The 25481-nt window shown below is 32.1% G+C and overlaps 1 protein-coding gene and 1 pseudogene across 1 annotated transcript in view; one reads left to right on the top strand and one right to left on the bottom strand.

Moving 5' to 3' along the window:
* The window catches only part of BMP2K (BMP2 inducible kinase), a 109333-nt gene that overhangs the window by 40390 nt on the left and 43462 nt on the right, over nt 1-25481 (top strand). The window contains exons 2-7 of the mRNA XM_015586071.2: nt 5130-5248; nt 7422-7527; nt 12007-12149; nt 14146-14267; nt 16364-16445; nt 19974-20106. Of these exons, the coding sequence (XP_015441557.1) occupies nt 5192-5248; nt 7422-7527; nt 12007-12149; nt 14146-14267; nt 16364-16445; nt 19974-20106 (643 nt within the window). The 5' untranslated portion in view covers nt 5130-5191. The remainder of the gene's footprint in view (nt 1-5129; nt 5249-7421; nt 7528-12006; nt 12150-14145; nt 14268-16363; nt 16446-19973; nt 20107-25481) is intronic.
* LOC112476344 lies at nt 10364-10479 on the bottom strand (annotated as a pseudogene).

Below are 25481 nucleotides of genomic sequence, written 5' to 3'. Positions count from 1 at the left end.
AGTAGTGTCCCTCAATGTGTTGGGTAAGAACATGGGTTGAAAACCAGGTTTACAGGAAGCATTTAATGGTATCCAATTTTATATAATATCTCCCAAGTTGGATTTTCAGTTCTTTGGAAAGAAGTACTAATTAGGTGCTGAGAGTCATTTATTGAATACAGATTTTGCCTGATAAAAATAATTTCTTGACTAGGAAACTTTTTTACTTGTCAGGTTATGTCAAAAAAGCTAGTAGTGTATGTTAGTTTTAACAAGACATTTAAAAAATACTTGTTTTTTCTTTTCCGAGCCATTTGGTTAATTCAAAAGTGTTTTAACAGTTCTGCTCTAAACACATTGATTATTCATTTTGCATTTACTATGTGAGGCCCTAGTCAGGTTGCTTAACACCTAGTAGAAGAGACAGATTGATAGACAGAAAGGATCAAGTATGCTATGTAGTATGTATAGGAAGCTGTGAGAGTTTTAAGGAAGTGCTGTGCAACCTGTAAAGAGATCTGACTACATGAGCATATATTTGTTAGGTACTCATTAATTTAGTATTGGATTTCTCCAAAATATCTGGTACTGACTTCTAGGCCCTTTTTGATTATTGCAGATCCATTCTGAATTATGATTAGATTTAAAGTTTCTTAATGATTGGTTGGGCATACTTCTTGTTCTAAGCAGAGATAAAATTTATCTGTAACTACTACTTCTGGATAAGTAGTTGCATTTCAACAACAGTTCTCCGACACCAACTGGGTGTCTACCAGTTCAGTTCAATTCTGATACTACCCAGAATAAATGCAGACCCTACAAATTAAAGGACTCAGTTTTACAAGATTTGCCCCTACTTCAGATGCCCCCCAGAGTTATTCGCACTTCTGATGGACTGGCTTGATTACAAATTTGGGGGTATTTGTGACCCTTTTTTAGGTTTGATCATTTGCTAGAACAACTCACAGAACCTTTTTATTATAAAAGATACAAATGAACAACCCATACGAACGGGTAATGTAGGACGAAGTCCAGAAGAGTCTTTAACTTTTGAGCTTCTGTCCCCATGGAGTCAGAGTATAGTACTCTCTCAGGTCTTCAGTGTGTTCACCAACCAGGATGCTCTCAGAATTTTGTTATTTCGTTGAGGTTGTTTTACAAAGGCGTGATTGATTAAATCTCTGGCGACAGGATTGAACTCAGTCTCTAGTCTCTTTTTTCTACCCAGAGGTCAGAAGGTGGGATGGGAGTGGGGGCCCAAGGCTGAAAAGTTCCAGCCTACTAATTATGTGTGTAGTTGGTTTTTCTGGTACCACCTTCCATCTTAAAGCTATCTAGGGCCCTCACTAGGGCTCACCTTATTAGCATAACAAAGACAGACACTTCAAGGAATTTCAAGGGTTTTTGAAGTTCTGTGCCAGGAACTGGTCACAAAGACCAGATAGTTTTTCTTATATCATAGTAGTAGTGCCGGAGTAATGCTCTTAATAAACATGATAACTTACAGAACATTTTTACCCTAAAATGAATGGGAGAGGAGTTTATTTAGGCATCATTTTGAGTGGCTCTAGTGGATTTCTTTCCATTAGATACAGACTCAAAAAAATCAAAACATAGAGGTGGTTTATAGTGTTAAAGATTATTTTAGTTTTCATTTTACTATCTCAAATTCTCAATTCTTTAAAATGAAATATCATTTTATAAAGCTGATTTTGGCTTTGAATTATATGACATTTTATTTATACCTGTATTTACAAATGATTTGGGGCATGTTTAAGCAGGTAAATATAGTCTCCTCGAATATTACTGTGTTTATATAAATAGCTTATTTATCAAGCCATGTGTTGATTTCCATTTTTTGTATTCTTTAAAATGTATAGTCTAACCGTCGTCATAAGATGAAGTAGTATTAATAACAGCAGCAAAATTGTAATAATAGTAGTAGTAGTAGTAATTATAATACCTACCATTTATAGAATCACGTTTTCATTGTTTCATGTTATCTTTCTAAATAAATTCTAGGGGAGTTGCAAATATATATACCATCGATAAATTAAAAATAAGACAAATTAAGCATGGAAAAACAATGGCTTAATATAAGGAGGACTAAATAATGGCTTACCAAGAGGAAAAGTTAGTCTGTAGAAATACATGTCCTACCTTCTTACATGGTTACTAAGGTCACCTGGCATCTCTAGAGCAGTGCTTTCCAAGGTGGTATTCAGTCAGGTGCAAGTTACGTTGTCATTACTTTAGTACTACCAATTGAAGCAAATTTAGGTTGGCTTAAAGCCACTCCTTCATTTTAATCTGATCACTGTTTTTGTGTGTGGGGAGAGGACAGGAGAGGTGAGGTTTCAGTTAAGTAGGAATTGTTTCACATGTGAACCGCATGCATGTCCTATCCTGGAAAAATCCAAGGAAAGCTGAGAGTTGTTGTTCTCCAGGGTAGATAACCCACAGATGGGAAGGAATGCCAGTATTTTATGATTTACAGATTATAAGATACCATTTCTTTTCCTTTTCATATCAACTTTCATAAATATAGTTTTCTTTTTATTCTGTCAGATCAATATCTGTTACTAGTTCTTTTATTTTCATGTGATTTTGAGAACATCTGGAGTGTTTTATAATACTTTTTTAATCTCAATTTGGAATTATAAATTTAGCATCCATTTAACAACTATGCCTTAAATTAGATTTGAACTGTATATTGATTTGGACATAGAAATATATGGTAAGTGGAATTTGTGGTTCCTGTCAGTAATCTTTTGATGTATGTAAGAAATGAGTTGAGAATTGAAGTGGTAATGTAGTCAAAACTCTAGAAATAGATGCCTGAGGAAGTAATGAGCATGAATTGAGTTGGTCATGAAAGACATCTATGCGGAAAATATGTGATGATGAATTGGGTAGATACGGATTGGTGGCAAGCAGATGATTCTCCTCCCTTGAATTTCTATAATGTCTGAACTAGTTACCGCCCACTAAGTGCATTCTTCAAACAGAAATATTAGCTAATACTCAATCAGAAAATCCTGGGAAGTACAGTATTTGAAGAAATATAAACAAATGATTCCATATCATTCTCAAAGGAGGCACTATTAATGACCATTATTTATAATGTTTAGGTATAAATCATAGTAACAGATACATTATCTCTATGTACAAAACTTTAACTTTTAGAAATGAGTTTTATGAAGAAGATTTAGTTAATATTTTTTCTCTAATTTCCCTGATTCACAGGGATAAAATTTGTTCTGTGGATGGTTAAGAATGGATATATAGGAACGGTGGTTCCTATAGGAACTTTTACTCTGGTTCAGTGCCTATATAACTTGGTTGTGCATCAGAACCATCTTGGGGACTCTCGCGCTCACCCCCTAGTTAATATGGAACTTACATTATTATATGTTTATAAGAACAGATACAAAAGTAGAATAATATGAGTATGGGGATTTTTAGCTAGGGTTTCTCTGAGACCTTCTGATTCATACTTAGTCAGAACCTGAAACTATTCAAGATAAATTCCCACACATACACACACCAGCTCACCAGCCAATTCTGATGCATAGCTGTATTTGGGAAGCATTGTTTTAGGGGAATCTCTAGAGAAATGTCTCAGAACAAATGCTATTTTAATGATTTATCACGACCTATAGTCATACCAACTTTAGATATCTAGATTTATTCTGACTTCCAGCATTTTTCTTAATTTTTAAATCAAATAAAATTGGAGTAGTTTCAGTAGTATTTTTTTAGAGCTACTAATTTGTTAATGTTTTCATATGAAATTAATGCTAAGTGAATTTCTTATAAAGAACTGCCATGCATTGTTAGAGCTTTTATTGAAAGCAACTTTCCCAAACATTTTTTCTCTCCTGGTTGACTTGATTTATTCTACATTATATACATGGCAATCCAGATCTACAGAGTGGTTGTCGTACCTTTTGTAACCGCAGTTGGAAGATTTGGTAAATCTGGAATGAATCTACACTGAGTCGGGAGCATCCTAGGCGCTCTTTTCCCCTTTTGTTTATCCCCAGCAGTTAACTTTTCCTTTGACTGCTTTGACTTATCATTGCTCAGGGTACTGCTTTCTAAGGGCTATCAAATTGATAAAAGCGATACATTATTTTTTGTTTTAAACTATAATTAAGCTAAAAATATTCTATGCTGAGACGAATTTTAAAACTCCAGATGGAAATGTTTGTTTAGATGCGTCAGAAGCGATTATTCTTTAGAGTACCCAGCTATGTATTTCAGATACGCTGCTTTGTCAGGTGCAGGTAACAGATTGACCAGATAACTGTGTCGTAAATACTAATGGAGACATTTACCATCTTACATAAGAGTGCTGGAAGAAGGTGGTTCCAGAGTTGTCTAATTCAGTATTCTAATTACGTCAGTATTCTAGGTCATTTTCTCTCTGATTCTTTTTTCCCATCACAGTCACAGATGGCTGCCATGGGTCTAAACATCATATTCATGAACAACAAAATCCAAGAGCCAGAAGGAGGAGCCAGACCTTCTCCACAAGTCTTCCTTTTTTTTCCGGGTGGAAAATCTTTCTCTGCAACTCCCAGCAGACTTTCTCTTATGTCCCATTAGCTTAAACTGGTTACATATCCAGTCCTAAATTTTGTCAGTAACTGTACTGACAATAGTACATGGGATTCCCATTATCACCTTAGAACAATATTGGCTCACCCAGTGGAATTGGAAGAGGGACCCACCCAACTTATCCCATTACTGTATCATATTAAATTAGAGTTTTGTCATTACAAAAGAGGCAGAAGCCGATGGGTAGGCATTTATTAGTATATGTCAAACTATAGTAATGTAGTTATAGTGTGACATCTTCTATATAACTAAGAGGTATTCCCATGCAAAATGAAATTTTGGTATTTTAACCTTTAAAACAGAAGCATATTCATTTGAAAAGCATATTATCCTCTCTGGGCTACTTCATTATTGGCATAGGAAGCTGATGTCATGGCATTTAATCTAATATATTTGTTGCTTACTGTTCTAAGTTTTGTCGGGTACAGTCAGTTTATTTCCTTCTGAACTTAAGCTCCTCAGTTGCTTTACATGGTTTTGGCAGTAGTTTCCGATGCTTTTTAATCAATTGGTCCTTGTTCTTCTAGGTGGATTCTCCACAGTTTTCCTGGTGCGGACTCATGGTGGAATCCGCCATGCTTTGAAACGAATGTATGTCAATAACTTGGCAGACCTCAACATTTGTAAAAGGGAAATTACAATTATGGTAAGTGAAAGAGTATTTCTGTTAAAAAAATTGTGTATTTTGTTTTGGTTTTGCACTATAACATTAATCAGCTTTTAGACAAACTGCTTATCAGTTTACACACACTTAGAAAAACTTTGAAGATCATTAAATTAATGTGGAAAATTATCTTGGAATTTGTAGTACATTTCTTATAGCCATACTTAGGGCTAAATATAGCCAACTCCTTCCTGTCCTCTTCTCTTCCTTACTGTATATAATGCAAGCTACTTTGCTATTTTTTTAAAAATACATTTTAATTATGGATAATTTTGAGAGTAGAAAAATTTAGAGAATTATGTAATAAATACCAATTTACTTACTACCTAGCTTAAGAATTAAAACCTTACATATGTAGTTGAAATGTTCTGTATATTCTGCTCCAAACGTATCTATACTGTTCTCACCCAAAAAGAAACCACTGTCCTGAATTTGGTGTTTACCATTCCCACGGGTATTCAGTACCTTCACTGTATGTGTTTGTATTCACAGACAATAATTAGTTTTTATTTTTAAAATCATGCTATAAAGTTTTTTTTTTTTTTTTGGGTATACTCTGCAATATATATCTTTCAGTAAGAGAAAAAGTTTTTTTAAATATTAGGAAAAATGAAAAGAATTTTAATAGACCATTAAAGAAAATTTCTGTAGCTCAGTTAACTAAACATTAAAATAGTACAAAATAAAAATTTCTTTTTTTTCTGCAGTTGCTTATTCTCAGTGCTCTGGATGGCTTCGTGTTCATGTTCTCTTGCTCTCCCTTCTCCTCTCTTGTCTTCCTCCTCATCCAGTGTTTATCAAATGCTAATATATATGTTTAAATTTTTTTTATTGTCGTTCTTACTTATCCAACTGCTAAGAGGGGGATTTCTTATTTTTATCAGCTTCTTTATTAACATACATATTTTGATCCCTTTTATTTGAAGATGGTGGGCACATTTATACAATATGACTTTTCTGAATTCTGCTTTTATTGTTCCTATTCTTTAGCTAGACTAGAGTTGATTAGGCTTTGAGACTTGCTTTTTTTAAGGTAAGGCTATGAGCCAATAGAGTGAAAAGATTTACTCCAAGATAATGTGGGAGTCTTAGACTAAGTTAAGGCTATGAGCCAATAGAGTGAAAAGATTTACCCCAAGGTAATGTGGGAGTCTTAGACTAAGTTCTCTAACTTGAGCCCAGATATGGTACTTCCTTTTAATAGACTGTGTATAATTTTGAGACATAAAAATGTAGTTATCATCAACCGTAGCAACATTCAAATTCTATGCTTTTGAACAAGATATTTTAGGGAGCTAGCTCTTCAGAGCAGGTGTCTTCCAACTTTTTTTGACAACCCATCCGCTATTATGTATGTTGATTTATGAATTATTCACATGTTCAGCTGCAATTAGCAAATACCTCAAATTATATTACAAAGTTAAAACTAGGTTTATTATTGATAGTGGATGTGAATTCATTTTAAATAGTATTCTTAATCATTGTTTTTTAATTTCTAGATGGACCTAATTATATCATGATTTTTAACCTCATTATATGCTAATAACTATCTTACATTAGAAGCCAAAAGTGTCAGATTTGCCATTTTCTTATTTCCTTACTCTTGTATTATTAGTATTTATAGTTTCTTTATAGAAATCTTTTTTAGCTACTTGTTCATTTTTTAGGTTATTTTCTTAAAAGTATGTACATTAAAAATGTATTTAACTAGTTACACATTAATTGCAATATGTTGTATGTAAAACAAGCAAATGAGAATACAGTTGTTAGTTCTCATTATTCTCAAATTAGAGCTTAATTTCTTTACTTTTTTAGAAAAAAACAAATATAAATAGAAACTCTGATATTTTATTTTTGAGTCCTTAAAGACTATCTTACATATTCACATTGGGAGACTTACTTTTGGGTGAACAATCTTTCTTCTTGATTGAATTGAAAAATAAGTGTTTACTGAATATTTACTTGTCAGAAAATTATAGTCACATGTAAATACTTTCCATTGGAATTGTGGAAACCTTTTTGAAATACGTCAGATTCCATACTAATGCTTAATTCTTACTTTTCGAAATTCTCTGAGTACATCAGACTTCAAACCATTATTAATGATAGAGCTTTAAAATGTATATTTTCTGATTCTGATTTTTTTTCCCCCCAGAAAGAGCTGTCTGGCCACAAAAATATTGTGGGTTATTTGGACTGTGCTGTTAATTCAGTTATTGATAATGTATGGGAAGTGCTTATCTTAATGGAATATTGTCGAGGTAAGTACTTTCTGCATTTGTTCTATACTAAAAAAACATTGGCCTTAAAATGGGTTACTGGGTGTCTTAGTTTCTCCCAGGGCAGCTGTCACTTTATTCTAGACATTTATTGCAGTCTCACCTTTAATTATCTGTCTAGTTAAGGAATGTTGTTAAAACTATTTAAAACCTAGTCATAGTTGCTGCAATGATGATGTGAGCAGGTAAATGGACAAAGAAAAATGCTATTGGGTTTAAAACAAGAAGTCTAAGCAAGTAAAGAGCATTACACCTCATGCTCCTTTATACATTTCTTTTATAATCCAAGAAAATCATTATGTATCAATATTAGTGTTATAAGGTTTTTTCTCCAGCATTCTACCATGTTATCTTTTAACATATTAGATATAATAAATTTAGAGTATGTATTTTGAGCTAAAATTTTTATAAACTTGTATTATTTGGTATTTGGGATTTTTTAAAATAAATATCAGAAGCTATAAAATCACATTTTATTTGGACTTAATGTGGTATTTTTAAATAAATAATTACCTGTATAGTATGCTGGAAGAACAATAATAATAACTTTTAAAAAAATCCCTGAATTTTTTTTTACTTTCATGTGTGAAAGGGCCAGTTAATCAATTTCCTGCAAATCTGCTCTTAAAAAAAAAAATCAGACTGTATCTGGCAATTTTGGCTCTAGGGAGTCTTGATTTATATTTAGATTCTCTTAAAATGGTTATGATTATTAAGTATTTTACCAGGAACTCTTGTCATTTCCTGAAGGTTGGAGGAGGAGGATGATGATGGTAGTGGTGATGGAGAAAATATAGTCTCATTTACTCCAGTCTTCTAAGGAGGGAAGGACAGTGAATTAATGTTATAATATCTATTGCAATGTATTTTAACTTATTTCCATATGTAATTTAAAAATGAAGTTAGATGTTTTCATAATTGTTTTCTTCATATCTCACATACTCTTACTGTAAAGCATTTTGACCTCTTTAAGGAGAAGAAACTGATTTTTTTTTCCTGCCTCAGTTTCCTAAATTCTAGCATTTATGTTACTGATTCTTAACTGGATTATAGTTGAGTAATAGCCTTTGGCTCCTTGTAAGTTTTTAAAGATAACTTAATTGGGCATAATTAAGATAACTTATTTGGGCATAAACCTTGGATAAGTTTAATTAATTGTCATCCAGAAGACATTTTAAAAGGGGAACCAAATGAACTTCCAATTTATAGGGAACAAATTGTTTTATGGAAGGCATTCTTTTGCTTTTTAAAAATTAAGAGAAAAAATTTATCTTGTTTGAATCAGCAAGATTTATTTTACATGGAATTTTTATTTTTATCAGTTATTCATGTATATATTAAAAAGTCAAATAGATCTGTTAAACTATGGCTGAGTCAATATCCTCCTGCCCCATCCGTCTTCTCAGAGGTAGTCCCTTTAAAATCCTTGAGATGCTACTTCTCATATTTACTTCCATATTTCTATACTGCATTATGTAGAGGAGAATCTGTAAGTTCAGTGAGATCCTTAGAGTATGAAAGAGAAGGAACTTAGAAAATCAGGGGTAGTATGTGACTATGAGCTCTTTAAAGCTTGCCAGTGCTGATTTTCTGTTTTAGATAGTAGCTCCAAGAAAAGATGAGGATTTTATTGTCAGTGTAATATATTCTCAGTTTTTAGATTAAATTAAAAATCAGCGATTAAATTATTTTATTTGTCACTAAACTGTGACATGTAATACTCTGTAATTACATTTTCTTCTACTTCTTTTTACTTTTCCCGCAGTTAATAATTTTCCCAATTTTCATTTGCCTAATTTCTTTCATACTTATTAGTATTTTATTTATCCCCATATTCCTCAATGGAAGTGTAAATCTTTATGCAATATGTTTAAACATTTTAATATTTGTGTAATTTAAATTTTTCTTCCCCTAGAAACTTTTGGGGAGTTTATAAGTCTTCCTGCTATCCTTTTGGGGAGACTTCAGTTCTGCTTAATTTGAACAGCATTTAGCTGTCATTCTGGGAATTCTCTTTGCCTTCCTCCTATCTTGGACTCTGCTATTCATGCCTACTACTTGTTTTTAGTACTGCCTTTGGTAGAGTACATTTTTTAGTAGCTTTCTGATAATAGGTTTATGATAGAAAACATTTTTGAAACCTTGCATATATAAAAATATTTTTATTCTACATCCATATTTGTTTGTTAATTTGGCTGGTTAAAGAGTTGTAGGTTAGATATAATTTTTCTCTAGTTTTGAAGGCATCATTTCATTTTTCTCTAGTGTTTCTATTGAAAGATTGGATGTATTATGATTCCTCAATTTTTTTTATGTGACCTTTTTTTTTCCGTGGAATCCATTGCCATTGAATCTTTCCTTTTTGAATCTTTGCTTTATCTCCAGCATACTCAAATTTCAAGATATACGTGCCTTGGTTATAGGTCATTTTGGTATCTTTTTGCTGGGCACTCAGTTTTTTTCTCTTATTTTCTCTGTTCTTTCATTTTGGACTTTTAATTTTTTCGAATATTGGTCTTCCTAGATTGATTGAGCCTCTGATTTTCCTTTTTTATTCTACTTATGTCGGGAGCATTTCTTCATTGTATCTTTCAGATCCTCTATAGAATTTTGTATTTCTGCTATGTTATTTTTAATTTCCAGAACTCTTTCTTGTTCTCTCAATATTGTTCTTTGTTATAACACAGCTTTCTCTTGTTTTAGGTGCAAATCTTCTGTCGTCTGCAGATAATACAGCTTATAAAAAGATTTTTGTTCCTTGTGTTTCTTTTTTCTGAAAATTTTTCTTTCTTTTTAAAAAAATTATTATTGTTATTTATGCCGACAGCACCTGGTCTTCCTAGGTGGTCTCCCATCCAAGTACTAACCAGGCCTGACCCTTCTTAGCTTCCGAGTTCAGACATCAGGCTTGTTCAGGGTAGCATGACTGTAGACCAAGGATCATGGCTCCACAGGGGCGTAAACCCAGGATCTTCTGTGTGTAAAGCAGATATGCTTTGATTTCTTTACCTGGAAAATGATATTTCAAGAATGTGAATGAACAACACCAAGAAAACATTTTTCATTTTGTTTAGTTGTTGGTTAAAATGAGTCAGGGTGTCTGACAGGAGGATGAAGGAAATGGTTACCTGGTCAGGCGCCTCACTCTTAAGAGATACCCTGACAACCAGATAGACCTGAGTTTTCTGAAAGTCAGAGATTGATAGATAAAAGTTAATGTTCTTCTGCTTTAAAATTCTAAGAAAAATTGTTTCAGAAAATACATGAGAATGCTGTTCAATAATAAAAGGAACAGGTGTATGCCTATGCACCTTCTTACAGATTACGGAGTAGCAAATATTCTTTTATCCAACTTTGTTAAAGTATCAAGTTAACATAAGCCTGCCTTTTTAAATTCTCAAACTTGTTTTTTATCAGAATGTTTTCTGAATTAATCACGTATTTACTTGTGTTCTAAAAATATACTGATAGTTCTTAATAATTAAGAATTATTTATTAATATAATAAATATATTACAACATGCTACAATAATATTGTCAGTTATTATAGCATATTGTCAATTACTGTAGCATATTGTAATATATAATAATCCTTTCAGGGCTCATATATTATTGTTTGGTTTTAGTTAAGTTGCTCTGGCCATTATTTCTTACCTGGTTTAGAGCATTAATTAACTTCTTAACCTAGCTGTTCATTTCTACTCTTGTGATTTCCTTATTCCCTAGTCAAGGATCTCTTTTAAAAAGTCAAATCAGAAAATTTCCTTGGTTCTTAAGTTAAAATCTAAAGTGTTGCTGATTGCTGTCTGCCTTGTCAGTCTCATCTTACCTTACTCTTCTCTGCTTCCTAGACTATATCCACATTGGCTTTCTTTAAGTTATTCAAAGTCATTAAACTCTTTCACAAACTGGAGGCCTTTGTACATGCCACTTGCTATCGCTAGCATGCACTTGTCCGAAATGTCTGCCTGGTTAATTCTTGCCAATACTCGATTCTCAACATAAATATCACTTCTTTAGATGGCCTTATCAGATACTCTTCTCCCCATCCTGCTTCACCAATTTAAATTTAGGTTTCTCTCATATTATCCTTATTGTACATAATTATGACATGATTTATTTTCATGATCGTTTAACATTTATCTCTGCTTGTAGACTAGAAATTTCGTGATGATAGAAACTTTATTTTTGTTCACCATTGTTTACCCAATAACTAGTACAGTGTGGAATAACTGTTTTTCCAGATCTGTGATCCTGTCAATTTTAAGGTACACCCTGATTTTAGAGATGTAAATATGTGAAAAAAATGTATTTCATTGAATCAATACATTATGGTATAATAAGCTCACCCTTATATGAGAGCCAGTTCTCCAGTACCTGAGACCATAAAGGCATTTCTTAATTTGTTTGTGATCGATTGCATTTATTAAAAATATGTCCTCAAAATTATTTTTTTGGTTAGCTGGGCAGGTAGTGAATCAGATGAATAAGAAGCTGCAGACAGGTTTTACGGAATCAGAAGTGTTACAGATATTCTGTGATACCTGTGAAGCTGTTGCAAGGTTGCATCAGTGTAAGACTCCAATAATTCACCGCGATCTGAAGGTACAACTTTAGAGAACTTATGGATTAATATGTTTTAAACTTTCAAGTTAAAATATTCCTGGACTTGTATTCATCTAACCCAGTTTTTTTTTTTTATGCCAGCACTGAGATTGGTCTCTATCCCTGCTACATTTCCTGAGGCTATCTAAAGATTGACTAGAATTTGGTGGTGACTGTCTTTAAGGTCACTTTATCTTACCTGTTTGTAGACCCTTACCTGTGTATAGACCCTTACCTGTTGTATATGGTACCCACTTGCTACACTGGAAAAAATTTCCAAAGGAGATTGAACATTACTTATATCATATTGCTAGAGATACCAGTGAACGTATTTTAGAGAATCGTAGATGTCTTTGTTGATAGCCATAAACACTGGATTGCAAAAGTTCCTCTTCCTGAAATTCTTTATGCCCAGATAGCCCATGGTTAACCTTTCCCTCCTTCAAGTCTGCTCAGATTCACTTTCTCAGTGAATTCTGTCTTGTACCACTTTATTTATAATTACAACCTTCATTCCCATTCTCCACCTGCTCTTGCCTTTTATTATCACTTGTCACTTTCTAAGGTACTATATAATTTGCCTATGTATTATTCCTATTGTTTTTTTCTGTCCTCTCCCATTTGAATGTAAGCTCCATGTGGGCAGGGGTTTTTCTCTTATATTGATATATCTAAGCATTTAGACCACTGCCTGGCACATAGCTGGGTCTTAATATTTAACAAATGAGAGCGAATCTCAATTCTGACCGATTATACAAAATTTATGAAAAGTGATAATAAAATGCTCTTAAGATAAAAGAGAATAGAAGATGTCAGTTAGAATATAGGTCGTTAACCATGAAACTATCCAGAGAAATCTGTGGTAAAAGGATACAAGTTAAGGCAAAATTGAAATGTATGACTACAGACCTCCGTCCCTTAATTTGGGTGATCAGTATAGTTCATTTTAGGTTATTAAAAATTATTAAAACTCATTAACTTTTTTCATATAGATGTTTTCACCGGAGTTGTCTTGATTTAAAACCAGAAAAGATGTAGTGGCCATATTTCATATGCTTAGTTCTTTTTTCACATGTGTCAGTTTATGCATGTCTATGTTTAAGTAGATTTCTTGTACAGCTTTTATATGTAAATCTTTAAAAAAGCAGACTAAAATAAAATATAGAAGAAAAATTAAACAAAGCAGTAATGTATTTTGATAGATTGGAGAAGAATTGAATTACTCATCTAAGACTATCAAAAATAAAAATTATTGTGGATAATGTGATAAAAATAGTATCATTAATTGAATGATTACCTTCTTCCAGTCATTTTTAAACAATCTACATGTTTTTATTCATTTAATTTTTACAATCCCATGTAATAAATATCATTATTGTTTGCATTGTTTAGATATGGAAACTAAAGAACAGAGTGGATGAGCAGATTGTCAAGGGTACACATGCTAGTGGGTAGCAAAGTTAGGTGGTTAACCCACCTTTTCCTGTTCTAGAAACTGCATGAAATTTGTTTAGTTACTACAACTCTGATCTCCAAGTTAAGGGGTAAAGTCAGTCTTTTCAATGTGGTATTTTAGATAAAAATTGTATTAGGAGTCGATTAGAGGTAGAATTTTAATTTTTTTTTTTTTATTGCTTGTCTATAGATAAGCTAAAGTGGCAGAAATGGAGAAGGAGGGAGGTATAGTATGGACTCTGACTGCCACTAGTTACTGTCTTTCCCTGAAGCAGTTTTAGAGAAGATTTAGGGTTTCTTGGCCTCTGCAATAATCATCCTGGGAAGGGTGAAATACTTCTCTGTTCTAGTAGGATAAGCAGTAGACATAGTAGAGTATATTTTTGGTCTGATTCATTTGTCTTTTCTCATAATTTGAGGGAGTATGTGTGTGCGTGTGTGTATAAAACAAACCTGTCAGTGTTTATTGTATAAAATTATGGTTGTAAAAGATGATTTTCATTTTGAAAATACTACTAATAATTGATTTTCTTTTCTTAAGGTAGAAAATATTTTGTTGAATGATGGTGGAAACTATGTACTTTGTGACTTTGGCAGTGCCACTAATAAATTTCTTAATCCTCAAAAAGATGGAGTTAATGTAGTAGAAGAAGAAATTAAAAAGTAAGTGTCCATCTTTATTGTGCTTTGTCTCATGGGAGTTTTAGTTAATTTGGGTCTGTGACCAGCTCTGCTAATAGAAATTTTTATATATTTCATTTATAGATTTCTTTAAAATATTTCTGTATCACAGAAATCGATTAATTTAAGTCTGCTTTAATTCAATAGGAAATACATTTTACTATGGATACAAGTATTTCATCTACCTTGTAAACATTTATCAAGAAAGTTGTTAAACAAACTATAGTAATTAGTGGAATCATTAAAGAGTTTTAAGTGATTATTGAGATCAGTTAAGCATCTTTGATTTTACTAACACTGAGGGTTCTTGTTAGGAAAACAATATTTGAAAACATTTAAGCTTTTACTTTGTATTTAATAATAATAAGATTGACTTCTGTATGCATTGAAAACAATGTGGAAAATGTGTTACTTTGTAATAGTGTATTGGAAAGCTCTGTTTGAAAAATAAGTCATATCTGCTTTATGTTTTCTTAATCTTGTACATTCCCTGGTTGCTAGAGTTCCTGGAAAACGTCTCTTGACTCTCTCGCTTTCTAGTTTTATAAAACAGAAGTGTTTGTAAATCTTAAACCACCTTAGTAAAATGGTACAAAAATATCAGTCAGAATAGGACTTTTTATGTAGTTGCCTTTTCTAAGTTGCATTCTCACTTCATAAATTCTCAATTGTTAAAGACTATCTAGGGTCTCTTACTTGAACTGCAGTATGTATTTTGAAATAGCTCAAGTAGAGCTGATAATACTCTGATTCAGTTATATAACAAACGCTATGGATTTTAGAGTACATATTCTACTTGGAACACTTAGCCTGTGATGATTATGTTAGATTCCATAAAAAGAAACTCCTTAGTAAACATATAAATATCCTGAGGAATTCAGGAACAATAAATTATTGAGTTGGCTTCTTGGGAATATACTTTTTAAAAAAAATGATTGTATTGTGGTATTTAATGGCTGCTATAGGATTCTGCTCAAGCATCTCTGACTTGCCTGAACTTTTATCTCTTGCTGGGAGATCTGAAGTATAGTTAAGTTTCAGTGAATTTTGCATTTGTGATGAACTCAAACTGTGAAGGGTTTTTCTGCCCTTTGGCCCAATTGAGGAGTAAATGGTCTAACCATTTATTCAATTTTCAGATATTTTGTCAAGGCCTACAGTGTGGTGGACATGGTTATTGGTGCTGCAGTTTAGCAGTGAACAAAAGTTCTGCCCTCATGGCAGTTTATATCCTGGTTTCTTAGATTGCTACTCTGTAGTAGTATCATTCATTATATCCCACAAATCAGGGTAGTTGGAAGAAGTAAGGTGGTAGAATGTTAACCTTTAAGGTACTTCATGTAAAATAAAATGTATAAACACTCAAAATGAATTTTAAATTATGCCGTGATAGAGGAAGTCCTTCTGTATCTTGATCCTTTCTGCCATGAAATTAAACACTGTTTCATTAAAATATTTTGTTCATAATGTATTTGGGGTTTTTATAGTGATAAACATTTATTCACAGTATCTTGTAACTCCAAATAGCTTATGATGGTGGTCAGTATTAGAATTGTACTTAGTGTAGTTAGAATTATGGCACCTAGATTATTTTTAAAACAAGTTATAAAAACAAATCTAAAGGAGATACACTGCCATGTACAAGGAAGTATGTTAGAGTCCTAAAAACAAACTCCTTAGTAAACATATAAATTAATTTTTTGAGAGGATGGAAGTTTTACTTTAAAATTGACTAAAATATTTTGATAAAGATTTTTATAGTCAAATCGTATTATTTTAAATAAATTCAAGTAAAACTGTTTCCAATACATTGTCTTTATTTAAGATTTTTCTGTTAAAGAAAATTAAGATTTTTATCATTAGAGATACTATTGCACTTGAATAAAAATGTGTATATATGCTTTGTATTGTTTGATTTTTGATAGACTTTAATGAGCTTTTAAAAATAGTATTACTTTTCTATAATGTTAATGAACAAAAGGGTTTTTTTTTGGGGTGGGGGGAGTATTTTATGTTGAAACAATGTAGTGTCTGTTTTTTTAAATTATCTCCACTCCATTTCATGTATTTACTGCCAGGTATACAACTCTGTCATACAGAGCCCCTGAAATGATCAACCTTTATGGAGGGAAATCCATCACCACCAAGGCTGATATCTGGGTAAGGCCAAGAAAGGTTCATGTTTTCTCTAATCAAATTAAAAAAATATATATGGGTTCAGTTGATTATTTCCTCCCTGCTCCTCAAAAGGCATTTCCTAATAAGTAGAAGAGTGGTGTACAGTAGAGCTGCTTATTCAGGAGACAAAAAATATTAGAACATTTTATCTTCATAATTCTGAGATAGAAAGCTTAGGTATAAAAAGACAAATAAAGGACTTCCATATGATGTAACTTTTTACCACAGTACTTTTTAGAGTTTAGGTTATGTATGAGTGTTAACATTTTTTTGATTCAGTGGAATTTTGATTGATTACTTTATGGAAAAGCTGGACATAACTCATAAGTAATTACATTTGATAATTTTCTAGAGTATTGTAGGATCTTTTCAATGGAAGTTACATGAGTAACACTTTTTTTCTAATTCTAAACATGCCATTGACTAACTTCTGTATATTGAAATTCTGTATCATTTAGCATATATACCTGTATTGAATTATTGAGACAGATTGTATTTCTGTATAGTTGAACTTTATGCTAGAACGTCAGTACCTCTTTAGAATTTATTTCATAAATAAAATATATTTGGCTATATTTACTAAACTGCAGGAAAGTATTTTAAATTTGAATTCATTTAAATTCAACCAATATTTAGCTATATATGTACTGCTATGTGAGGGATAGAGGAAAAAATTCCTTTGGAAATACTTGTAGACTTTACAAGAAAAATCATGTTTACTTTGTTTTTAAAACAACGTTCAGAAAGCAGTCTAGCATAATTCGTGAAACCAAATGAATATCTCCTTGGTTCCCTTTTCCTGGCCTCCTCCTATAAAGGTTGGGATACCCCCAAATTCCTGCAAGGTTATAAAAAAAGATATCTTTGATATCTTTTCATCTGTCTACATAATATATACTTTTTCACCAAACAGTAGTCCTTAAATCTTGTGGTGGTTCAGTTTTTAACCATATACATAATTAAATCAAACCATGAATAAGTTCAATTTAGCTTTTATAACTCAGATTCAGTTTGTTTTTCTCAGCATTAACATTTGACTCATCAAATGGCTTATAGTATAACACAGAAAGCAAATTCAGTTGGATCTTAATTTATAAAATGAAGGTATTAGAAGAGATGGTTGTGGAAGTCTTTTCTGGCCTATTTTTTGACTGCTTTTGAAATTTAAATTACCTAAAAAAATATTTCAACAGCAGATGAAACAACAGACAACTTAGCTAAACTACTGCTTTGAAATCATCAAAGGTTGATTTAAGAAAAAATTAGTCTCTAAGCACATGATTGTTATCCAGTATTTTAACAAAAAGAAGAGAGAATCTTTTTGTTCATTTTTCATGATCTTAGTAAGCATCACAAGCAGCATATTAATTTGTCTGTGATACATTTTATACCATTTATAGATTAGTATATGGGGTAGTATTTCTATAATGGATAGCTAAGTATAGCTGTGGGATTACAGATACTCAAAGATAAAATAAGAAGCAAAAAAGAATCAGAAAACAATCTATGTTTATATGCTTGACAGAGATGATGCCATTTTTATCTTTGCTCAGGTAAAACAAGTACGCTATAACATTTTAGGTGTGAATTCTAGAATATCCAGAAAAATATTTAATTCATATTGGTCAAGAATTATATTTCTGGTCCTGTTTCAGGATAGTACTGATTCCGAGAGTTGTGATGTTGAAATTATTCATTTAGCACTTTTTATTTGGATGAGATTTGTTTTTTTTTTATTTTTTTTTTTGCTTGGAAGCTTTCATTGTAGGTTATTTTTACCCTGAGATCTGTGATGTTGATTTTATTAAGCATTAGGAAATTCACTTGAGAGGTGTTTTATGTTACTTTTTAATGAAGAAAACGGAAGATGGTGATAGCCTTCAAAATCAGGTCATTTGTTTCCTTCTGTTTTTTGAACAATTCTCATTGTATCAAATGGATAAAGAGGGAAATGCCTTTGGTGTGAAAAAAAATTAGGACACCTCATTGTGTTCACAATGTGTGAGTATTTCAGATTTATGTTTTTTAAGTATACTGACATTGCTGTCTAAAATTGTTATCTGGAAACTCCTGCAACATTTACTTTAACATAGACACATTATGAAAGATATGATTGACAAAATAAAACTGGGGCTAAAATGCAGATCTCTTTTTGCCTAGACTTTTTGGGTAGGAGAATGATGTATTAATGCAGATAATACACCATTAATAGTATTTTTTTAGTGTTGTTAAGGGAGCCTTATGCTCAATTTACTGCATGCATACTGAAAATATCTTCCTTATTAGAACAAAGCTTCATAAATTTTTTAAGCCACATTGAACTGGTTATTTCTATTCAATCTTTACAGTTTTGTTAGTCATATAATAAATAACCCAGTAATGTCTTTGAATGAATATATTGAAATGTCTAGAGCCTTTAAAATTTTTTCAGTGGAAAACTGTTATAATATTGAAAATAATGTTTAGTAAATTAATATTGTTGAAATCACACAGTTGTTTCTGTGTATTGTGATCTTTATAGTAGCCTCACTTAGTATATTTATTTATTAGTTGTGTTTGCTAAGTTGATATGTGGAGAAGATTCAACAAAGGAAAGCTGATTTGCTATTGGATATTGGATAATTTTATACAATCTGCTTAGAATTAGAAATTCCCTTTATACTGTTAAAGCTTGTAGGCAACACTTCCTGTGACAACATAATGATTTCTTGAGCCTGAAAATCACATTTTATTACTGCTTTTCAGGTTAGAGCTGTTAGCAGTTTAGCAAGAGAATTATGTTTTGGTGTGTTTTGTCTTCATTGTCAGCAAGCAGATTGACTGGTGCTGTGATTTCTGTTAAGCTATGCAAGTAAGGCAGACAGAGCCCTTCTTTTTTGAATTTTAATATAGATTACCCAGATACAAATATGATTAGTATAATATAGAACAAAAATCATAAGATTACACACAGAAATAGAAGACTAACTTTTATAGTACGAAATAATGGCACGTACTTAGTGAATGGCCAGTAAAAAAGTATTGATAAATTTAACTGTGCTGGCTAACTCATATTTGGAATCCCAGGATTTTAAAACATGTTTTATAGTTAATTTTTAAAAAATGCTGCTAGAAGGAGCCTTGAGCTTACTTTGATGGTTATATGCTAATTATGTACTAAACATATTTTCCTTGTGTAAGAAATGAAAGAAATAATTTTCCAAAAGAGACTAACCACTTCTAATTTTAGTTACATCATTTATATCATTATCTAGAGTTTCATAACATTAATTCAGCCAAGTAGCCACAAATGTGGTAAAAAAAAAATACAGAAATGATACAGTTAAATGTCTTCTTAAAATTTAAACACATAAATTTGTTTAAGAAGTAATTTGTGAACAGATTGATTCAGTATAGAAACATTAGGCATTTAAAAAATAACATTTAGTTTTCGATTTAGTGCTATTTTTATGTCTTCTGGTTAAGTTGATTACTTGATCTCTGATGATATTATGCTTCTTTGTTTTACAGGCACTGGGATGTTTACTGTATAAACTTTGTTTCTTCACTCTTCCTTTTGGTGAGAGTCAGGTTGCTATCTGTGATGGCAACTTCACCATCCCAGACAATTCTCGTTACTCCCATAACATACATTGCTTAATAAGTAAGTACTTGGAAAAATTTATGAAATAATTTTAAGACACTGTAATTAGAGCCTACTATTTACATCCTTTTACCTAAATCTAGTCTTTTAATTTCATTTATTATAATTTTATGTAGCTATAGTAAAAAAAAAAAAAATTTTAAAAGATATTTATGGACTTTTATAGACATGAAAACAGTGTAATTACTGATTAGTACATGGATATTTTTAAGTCCCTAGATAAGCTTTTGTAGAACACAGATTATGTAATTAAGGAAACTGGAATTTCTTGAAAAACTTACAGCATAACATTTAATTATTCAGTTTTTGTTCTTTTGAAATCCAAATATCCACATTTCTTGCTTCTTTGGATCAAAGTATTGCTAATTTTAGATCGTTGGCTTATTTAGCCACCCTTTTTAATATCCGTTCTTTACTGATTATAAAATGGTTCTCAGAAAGCAACCTTAGTATCAAAAGGGGTAGGCCTGTGGGCCCTTGATTCCAAAAGAGTACCTCACTTTTCCATCTGGCTTCCTCTAAGTTATTTTTCTTCCTCTTTGATACTGTAATTTAATTTTTTACATATGTACATAGTAAAATTTCTGAAAGAGATGATTTGGGGGCAGGGGAAAGATCATCAAATAGATACTAAAATATATTAGGAAGCTGCAGTATTTAAACAGCACCTCTTAGCACTGTTTTAAAGTGTTTTTAGCATTTCTACTCTTTTTTTCTGCATTTTAAATATTCCTTGTCATAACCTCTAACCACAAAGATAAATGCAGTAGAAAAGAGGATCACTCTAAATATATTTGATGTTTTGTATGATAAAGATGACAGTTCACTTTAGTGGGGAAATTTATTAGCAATTTGTAGTCAAAAAAATCAGGCTGAATCTCTACCTTAAACTTTATGCTGAAATTTCAGATAAATCATAAGATAAAATTAAAAATAAAACACAAATGTACTCGAATAAAATAGGTGTGAATTTATTTATAACACTACAATGGGTAATCTATAAACTAGGCATTAAATCTCAGGAATTAGAAAAGATGAATCTATTTACATATAAATTTAAACCATTAAAAGTCCTCCCAAATCCATGAACCCCAGTTTAAAATCAAATGATCAGTTGGAAAAAAAAAATCTTACACATTTGACAAATGGGTAACTTTTCTCTCTTATAAGGCTCATGTAAATCAAAGAGAAAAGGGAAGCACTCCAAAAGAAAAATGGCCAACAGAAAATGGAGCTTAAAGGGCTACCTAACCTCACTTTGCAGAATTATTATGTAAAGCACACTTTTTATTTCTGTAATGTGGATTTGTTCAGTGTTAGAAATTGGAGAATTATGTCAGTTAAATACAGAAATTACATTGTCTTATGTGGGATAATAATAAATATGAGTGCCTGTACCTGGAGTTTTCTTCCCAGAGAGATTTACCACTCAGTTTTGTGTGGCTCTCTGCTAATGGTGACCCCTTGAATAGCAGCTCCTCTGGCCCATAGTTCTCCTTCACTAGTTGAGCACTTCTAGCCTTGTTTTCATATCCTTGTGCAGCTTCCAGCCAGGTTAAACTACCTGCCTGGGCAGTCTAAGTTGTCTTCCCAGATACCAGTTAATGTTTTGTAAGCACTCTGGTGACAAATTTGTATAGGTTTTCAGTGGTCTGTCACAAATCTATTTTTCCCATTAGCCCTGTTATTTTTAGCCCACCATTTTGCAGAATGTAGATTTTTTAAAAAGAGCAAACATGCTTTTTAGTGTATATTTGAATAAGCATTAGACTCTGTCATTGTCCAAAAATTAGGGCATCAAAAGCATGAAAGAACTAATTGGAATGCTCAAAGAATAAGTAGAGGAATTTACTTTGGCTGTTGCATGTTCTAGCTAACTGAAGTTTAACTTTTCATTGAAGCCCTTGTTGTAAGTCATTGTAACTGTGACACTGTTTTGTTCCTAAGTATAATGTTTTAATCACAATTGAACTGAGGATTTTATTGGAGATCTTGCAATATCTTAGAAACACTAATTATTCTCAGCGGATGATACTGTATGAGAGACTGAACAATATATACCCTTATTTGTGATTTAATTTGCTTAAAGTAATAAGATCTTATTTTGTTATGGTAGGTTTGGTGTTTTTTTTTTCTTCTCTGTGTATGTGTGGTGTGTGAGTATGTGTTTGTGTGTAATGGCAAGGTGGAGAAGCTAAACACTTGATAACTTTTGGATAAAATTGGGCTTTAGTTAATTGAGACTTTACTGTGCAACATATACTTCCTTTATTTGTCAATAAATGTACAGATTTTAGTTTTTATCTGTGTCAGTATAAATTTGGTCATGTATTAATGTTTTTGAACTTATTTCTGAGAGCTAGGCAGAAATTTTTAAAAACATCGAATAAAAAGTATACAAGTAAATGTATTTATCTCCTCTCAAAGAATTTTTATGGACTTTACTTTTTAAATATTGTCTTCAGTAGTAAAAGCTTAAAGTAGAGATTTTTAAAACCAGAACATACTTATCTACAAAGTGTAATGTTTTTAGGAAACATTTAGATTATTTGCAGTTCTGTCCTTTATATTTTCACGTGACTTTGCCTGTTTCCTACCATCCTATTTAGGTTTTTCTTTCTGCTTTTATAATAAGTAATTAGTGATTTACATTTTTTTGAAGTAAATCCTACATTCACAAAACCAGGAATTGCCTAGTTGTGCTTATAGTTTTTGAAAGTGAAACTTTTTACTGCCAATTGTCTATGCAATGTAGTTGGTTCCACTTATTATTATAAGATAATATCTTTTTTGTATTGATAGTTTTACTAATTCTAGTTGCATCTATTTTATATGGTCAGGATGTTTGAAAATGAAGTAGCCATGCCTAATCTTTGTTAAAACTGTATGGTTTGTGGTTATGTAATATTAAATATACTTTTGATTATCACTATTTGGTCAAGGGTAATAATTATTATTATCTTCTATCCATAAAGCTCTGTTTAGCTATTAATTTCATTATACTTTTCTGCAGACTTTTCTTACAATTAGCTGGGTCAGTTATTTAGAATTTTTCTTCTTCTGTTAACTTTTCCAGTAGACAAGCGATAGAGGTAGATTGGGGGATGAGGAGAGAAACACTTTCCATTTATGAATCTAAGCGTCAACACTTTCCATTTATGAATCTAAGCGTCGAAAAGGACTTAGAGACCATTTAGAGGAGAATGAGAAGCAAAACTAAAGGAATTGCTGAATAGTTACGATGAGTGAACACAAGGCTGGTTGGCTCACTTTTTTTTTTTAGCTTCAGTTAGAGTGGTTAAGGAAGTACATGATGGAAATTAAGAACAAGGCCTCTGAAGCCAAAGGGCCACTACCACTTATTTGGTATAGAACATTGGGCACCTCCATTTAACTCAATCTCATTTCTAAAATGATCATATTAAGAGAATGTACTACTTAGAGTTATTGTGAAAATTGAATTATGAAAAGTGCTTCTTAGCATGTGTAAAGAGATGGCCTTTAATGCTATCATCATGACTGCTGATCACTACCACTACTGCTACTACTGGTATCTATTATAATTCTTCCAGAAGAATTCTTCTGGGTAAAGATCAGGGCATCTGCTGTCAGATACGCATTAGGATATACTTTCCCTGCAGAGATTTCTTTGGATAATTTGAAGCAGAACTTGGGTTTGCAGGTTAATTGTGGATCTCCCAAAGCTTTACCAATAAGTTATCATATATTCCAGAATATACCGTTAAATGTTACTAATTATTTTTCTCACCTCTTACTTTGTGCAGTGATGTAGTGGATCATAATGATCAGGAGGTGAACAGGAGGGAAAGCTTTGTGGGTTTTTTTGTTGGGTTTTTTGCTTTTGGTGCTCACTTATTGTTGCTTTACAGTTCTGTATCTTAGCTCTTAGCAGCTTATCTGTTTGGTTTAAATTTATTTATTTTATAATCGATATATAACTATGTTAATTCTAGGTATATAATATGATTTGATTAAAATTTGATTAAAACTAAAACATTATGTGTATATTGTGAAATGACCACCACAGTGAGTCTAGTTAACATCCATCACCTCACATAGTTACACATTTTTTCCCTTATTTTGAGACCTTTTAAGATCTACTCTCTTAGCAGCTTTCATATGTACAGTACCGTATTGTTAACTGTAGTCACCATGCTGTACATTACATCCCCAGGACTATTTATTTTGTAACTGGAAGTTTGTATCTTCACTCACATTGCCCACATTCCAGCCCCCACCTCTGGCAACCACCAATCTGCTCTGTATCTATGAGTTTGGCTTTTTTTTTTTTTAAACAGATCCCACATATAAATGTATTTGTCTTTCCTTTGTCTGACTTAGCATAATGCCCTCAGATCCATTCATGTTGTCTCGAATGGCAAGATTTCCTTCTTTCTAATGGCTGAGTAATAGTCTTTTCTCTCCCCCCACCTCGCCCCTTTCTCTCTCTCTCTCTTTCTGTGTATCACATTTTCTTTATCCATTCATCCTTTAATGGACATTTAGGTTGCTTCCATGTCTTGACCATTGTAAATAATGCTTCAGTGAACATGGGGGTGCAGATATCTTTTCTAGTTAGTGTTTCTGTTTCCTTCTAATACATAACCAGAAATAGAATTGATAGATTATATATTTGTTCTATTTTTAACTTTTTGAAGGGCTTCCATCCTGCTTAAGATAGGATTTCTTTGGAGGTTTTCAGTCAATGGCACCGGGAGATATAGAGAAAGGGCTCTGATCAATAACTTTTAGGAACAGCGACCAGAATTATCCCAAGTAAACTATGCCGGCATATTTATAGTGCCACTTAATGTTTTAGTTATGATTTGAACACATTTATTATGGCTATTAATTAGTAGTTTGCAGTAGTAGTCCACAGAATAAGATATTTAAGACATATATACCTAACATGTAAGTTTCTTTAATAATCTCCATAGGTTAACAGATAAAAATAAGTTAATGCTTGATGTATTTGCAGTTGCAAAATTAGAGTGGGTGTTTCTCTTTTCAGGTAAATTACTTGTAATTGGACGTCTGTGGCAGAGAAAAAAATGTCTTTTTGGAAAGAAAAAATTAAATTTTAAGCAGGAACATTCTTTAGAGGCTTTAGATTTTCCCATTAAATTCGCCGAGCTGTTAGATTAAAGATGATGATTTAACTTTTACTTTGGCCCAGGCATGAATCCATCGTTCTGTGTAACTGAATGGGAACTCCTTTATTTAATTTTTGGCTTGAGCCCTTGATTAAACCATAATTTAACTTGGCCACTGCTGCAGCAGCAGCAGCTCCTTCAGCTGCTCTTTTTGTTGGAGCATGCATGGATGTTGTACTTTACTATGCAAAATTAGTACAA

The sequence above is a fragment of the Pteropus alecto genome, unplaced genomic scaffold, assembly GCF_000325575.1.
Source record: "Pteropus alecto unplaced genomic scaffold, ASM32557v1 scaffold161, whole genome shotgun sequence".
Lineage (NCBI taxonomy): Eukaryota > Metazoa > Chordata > Mammalia > Chiroptera > Pteropodidae > Pteropus > Pteropus alecto.
Note: the sequence above shows the minus strand (reverse complement) of the source record. Positions and strands in the feature narration are given on the sequence as shown.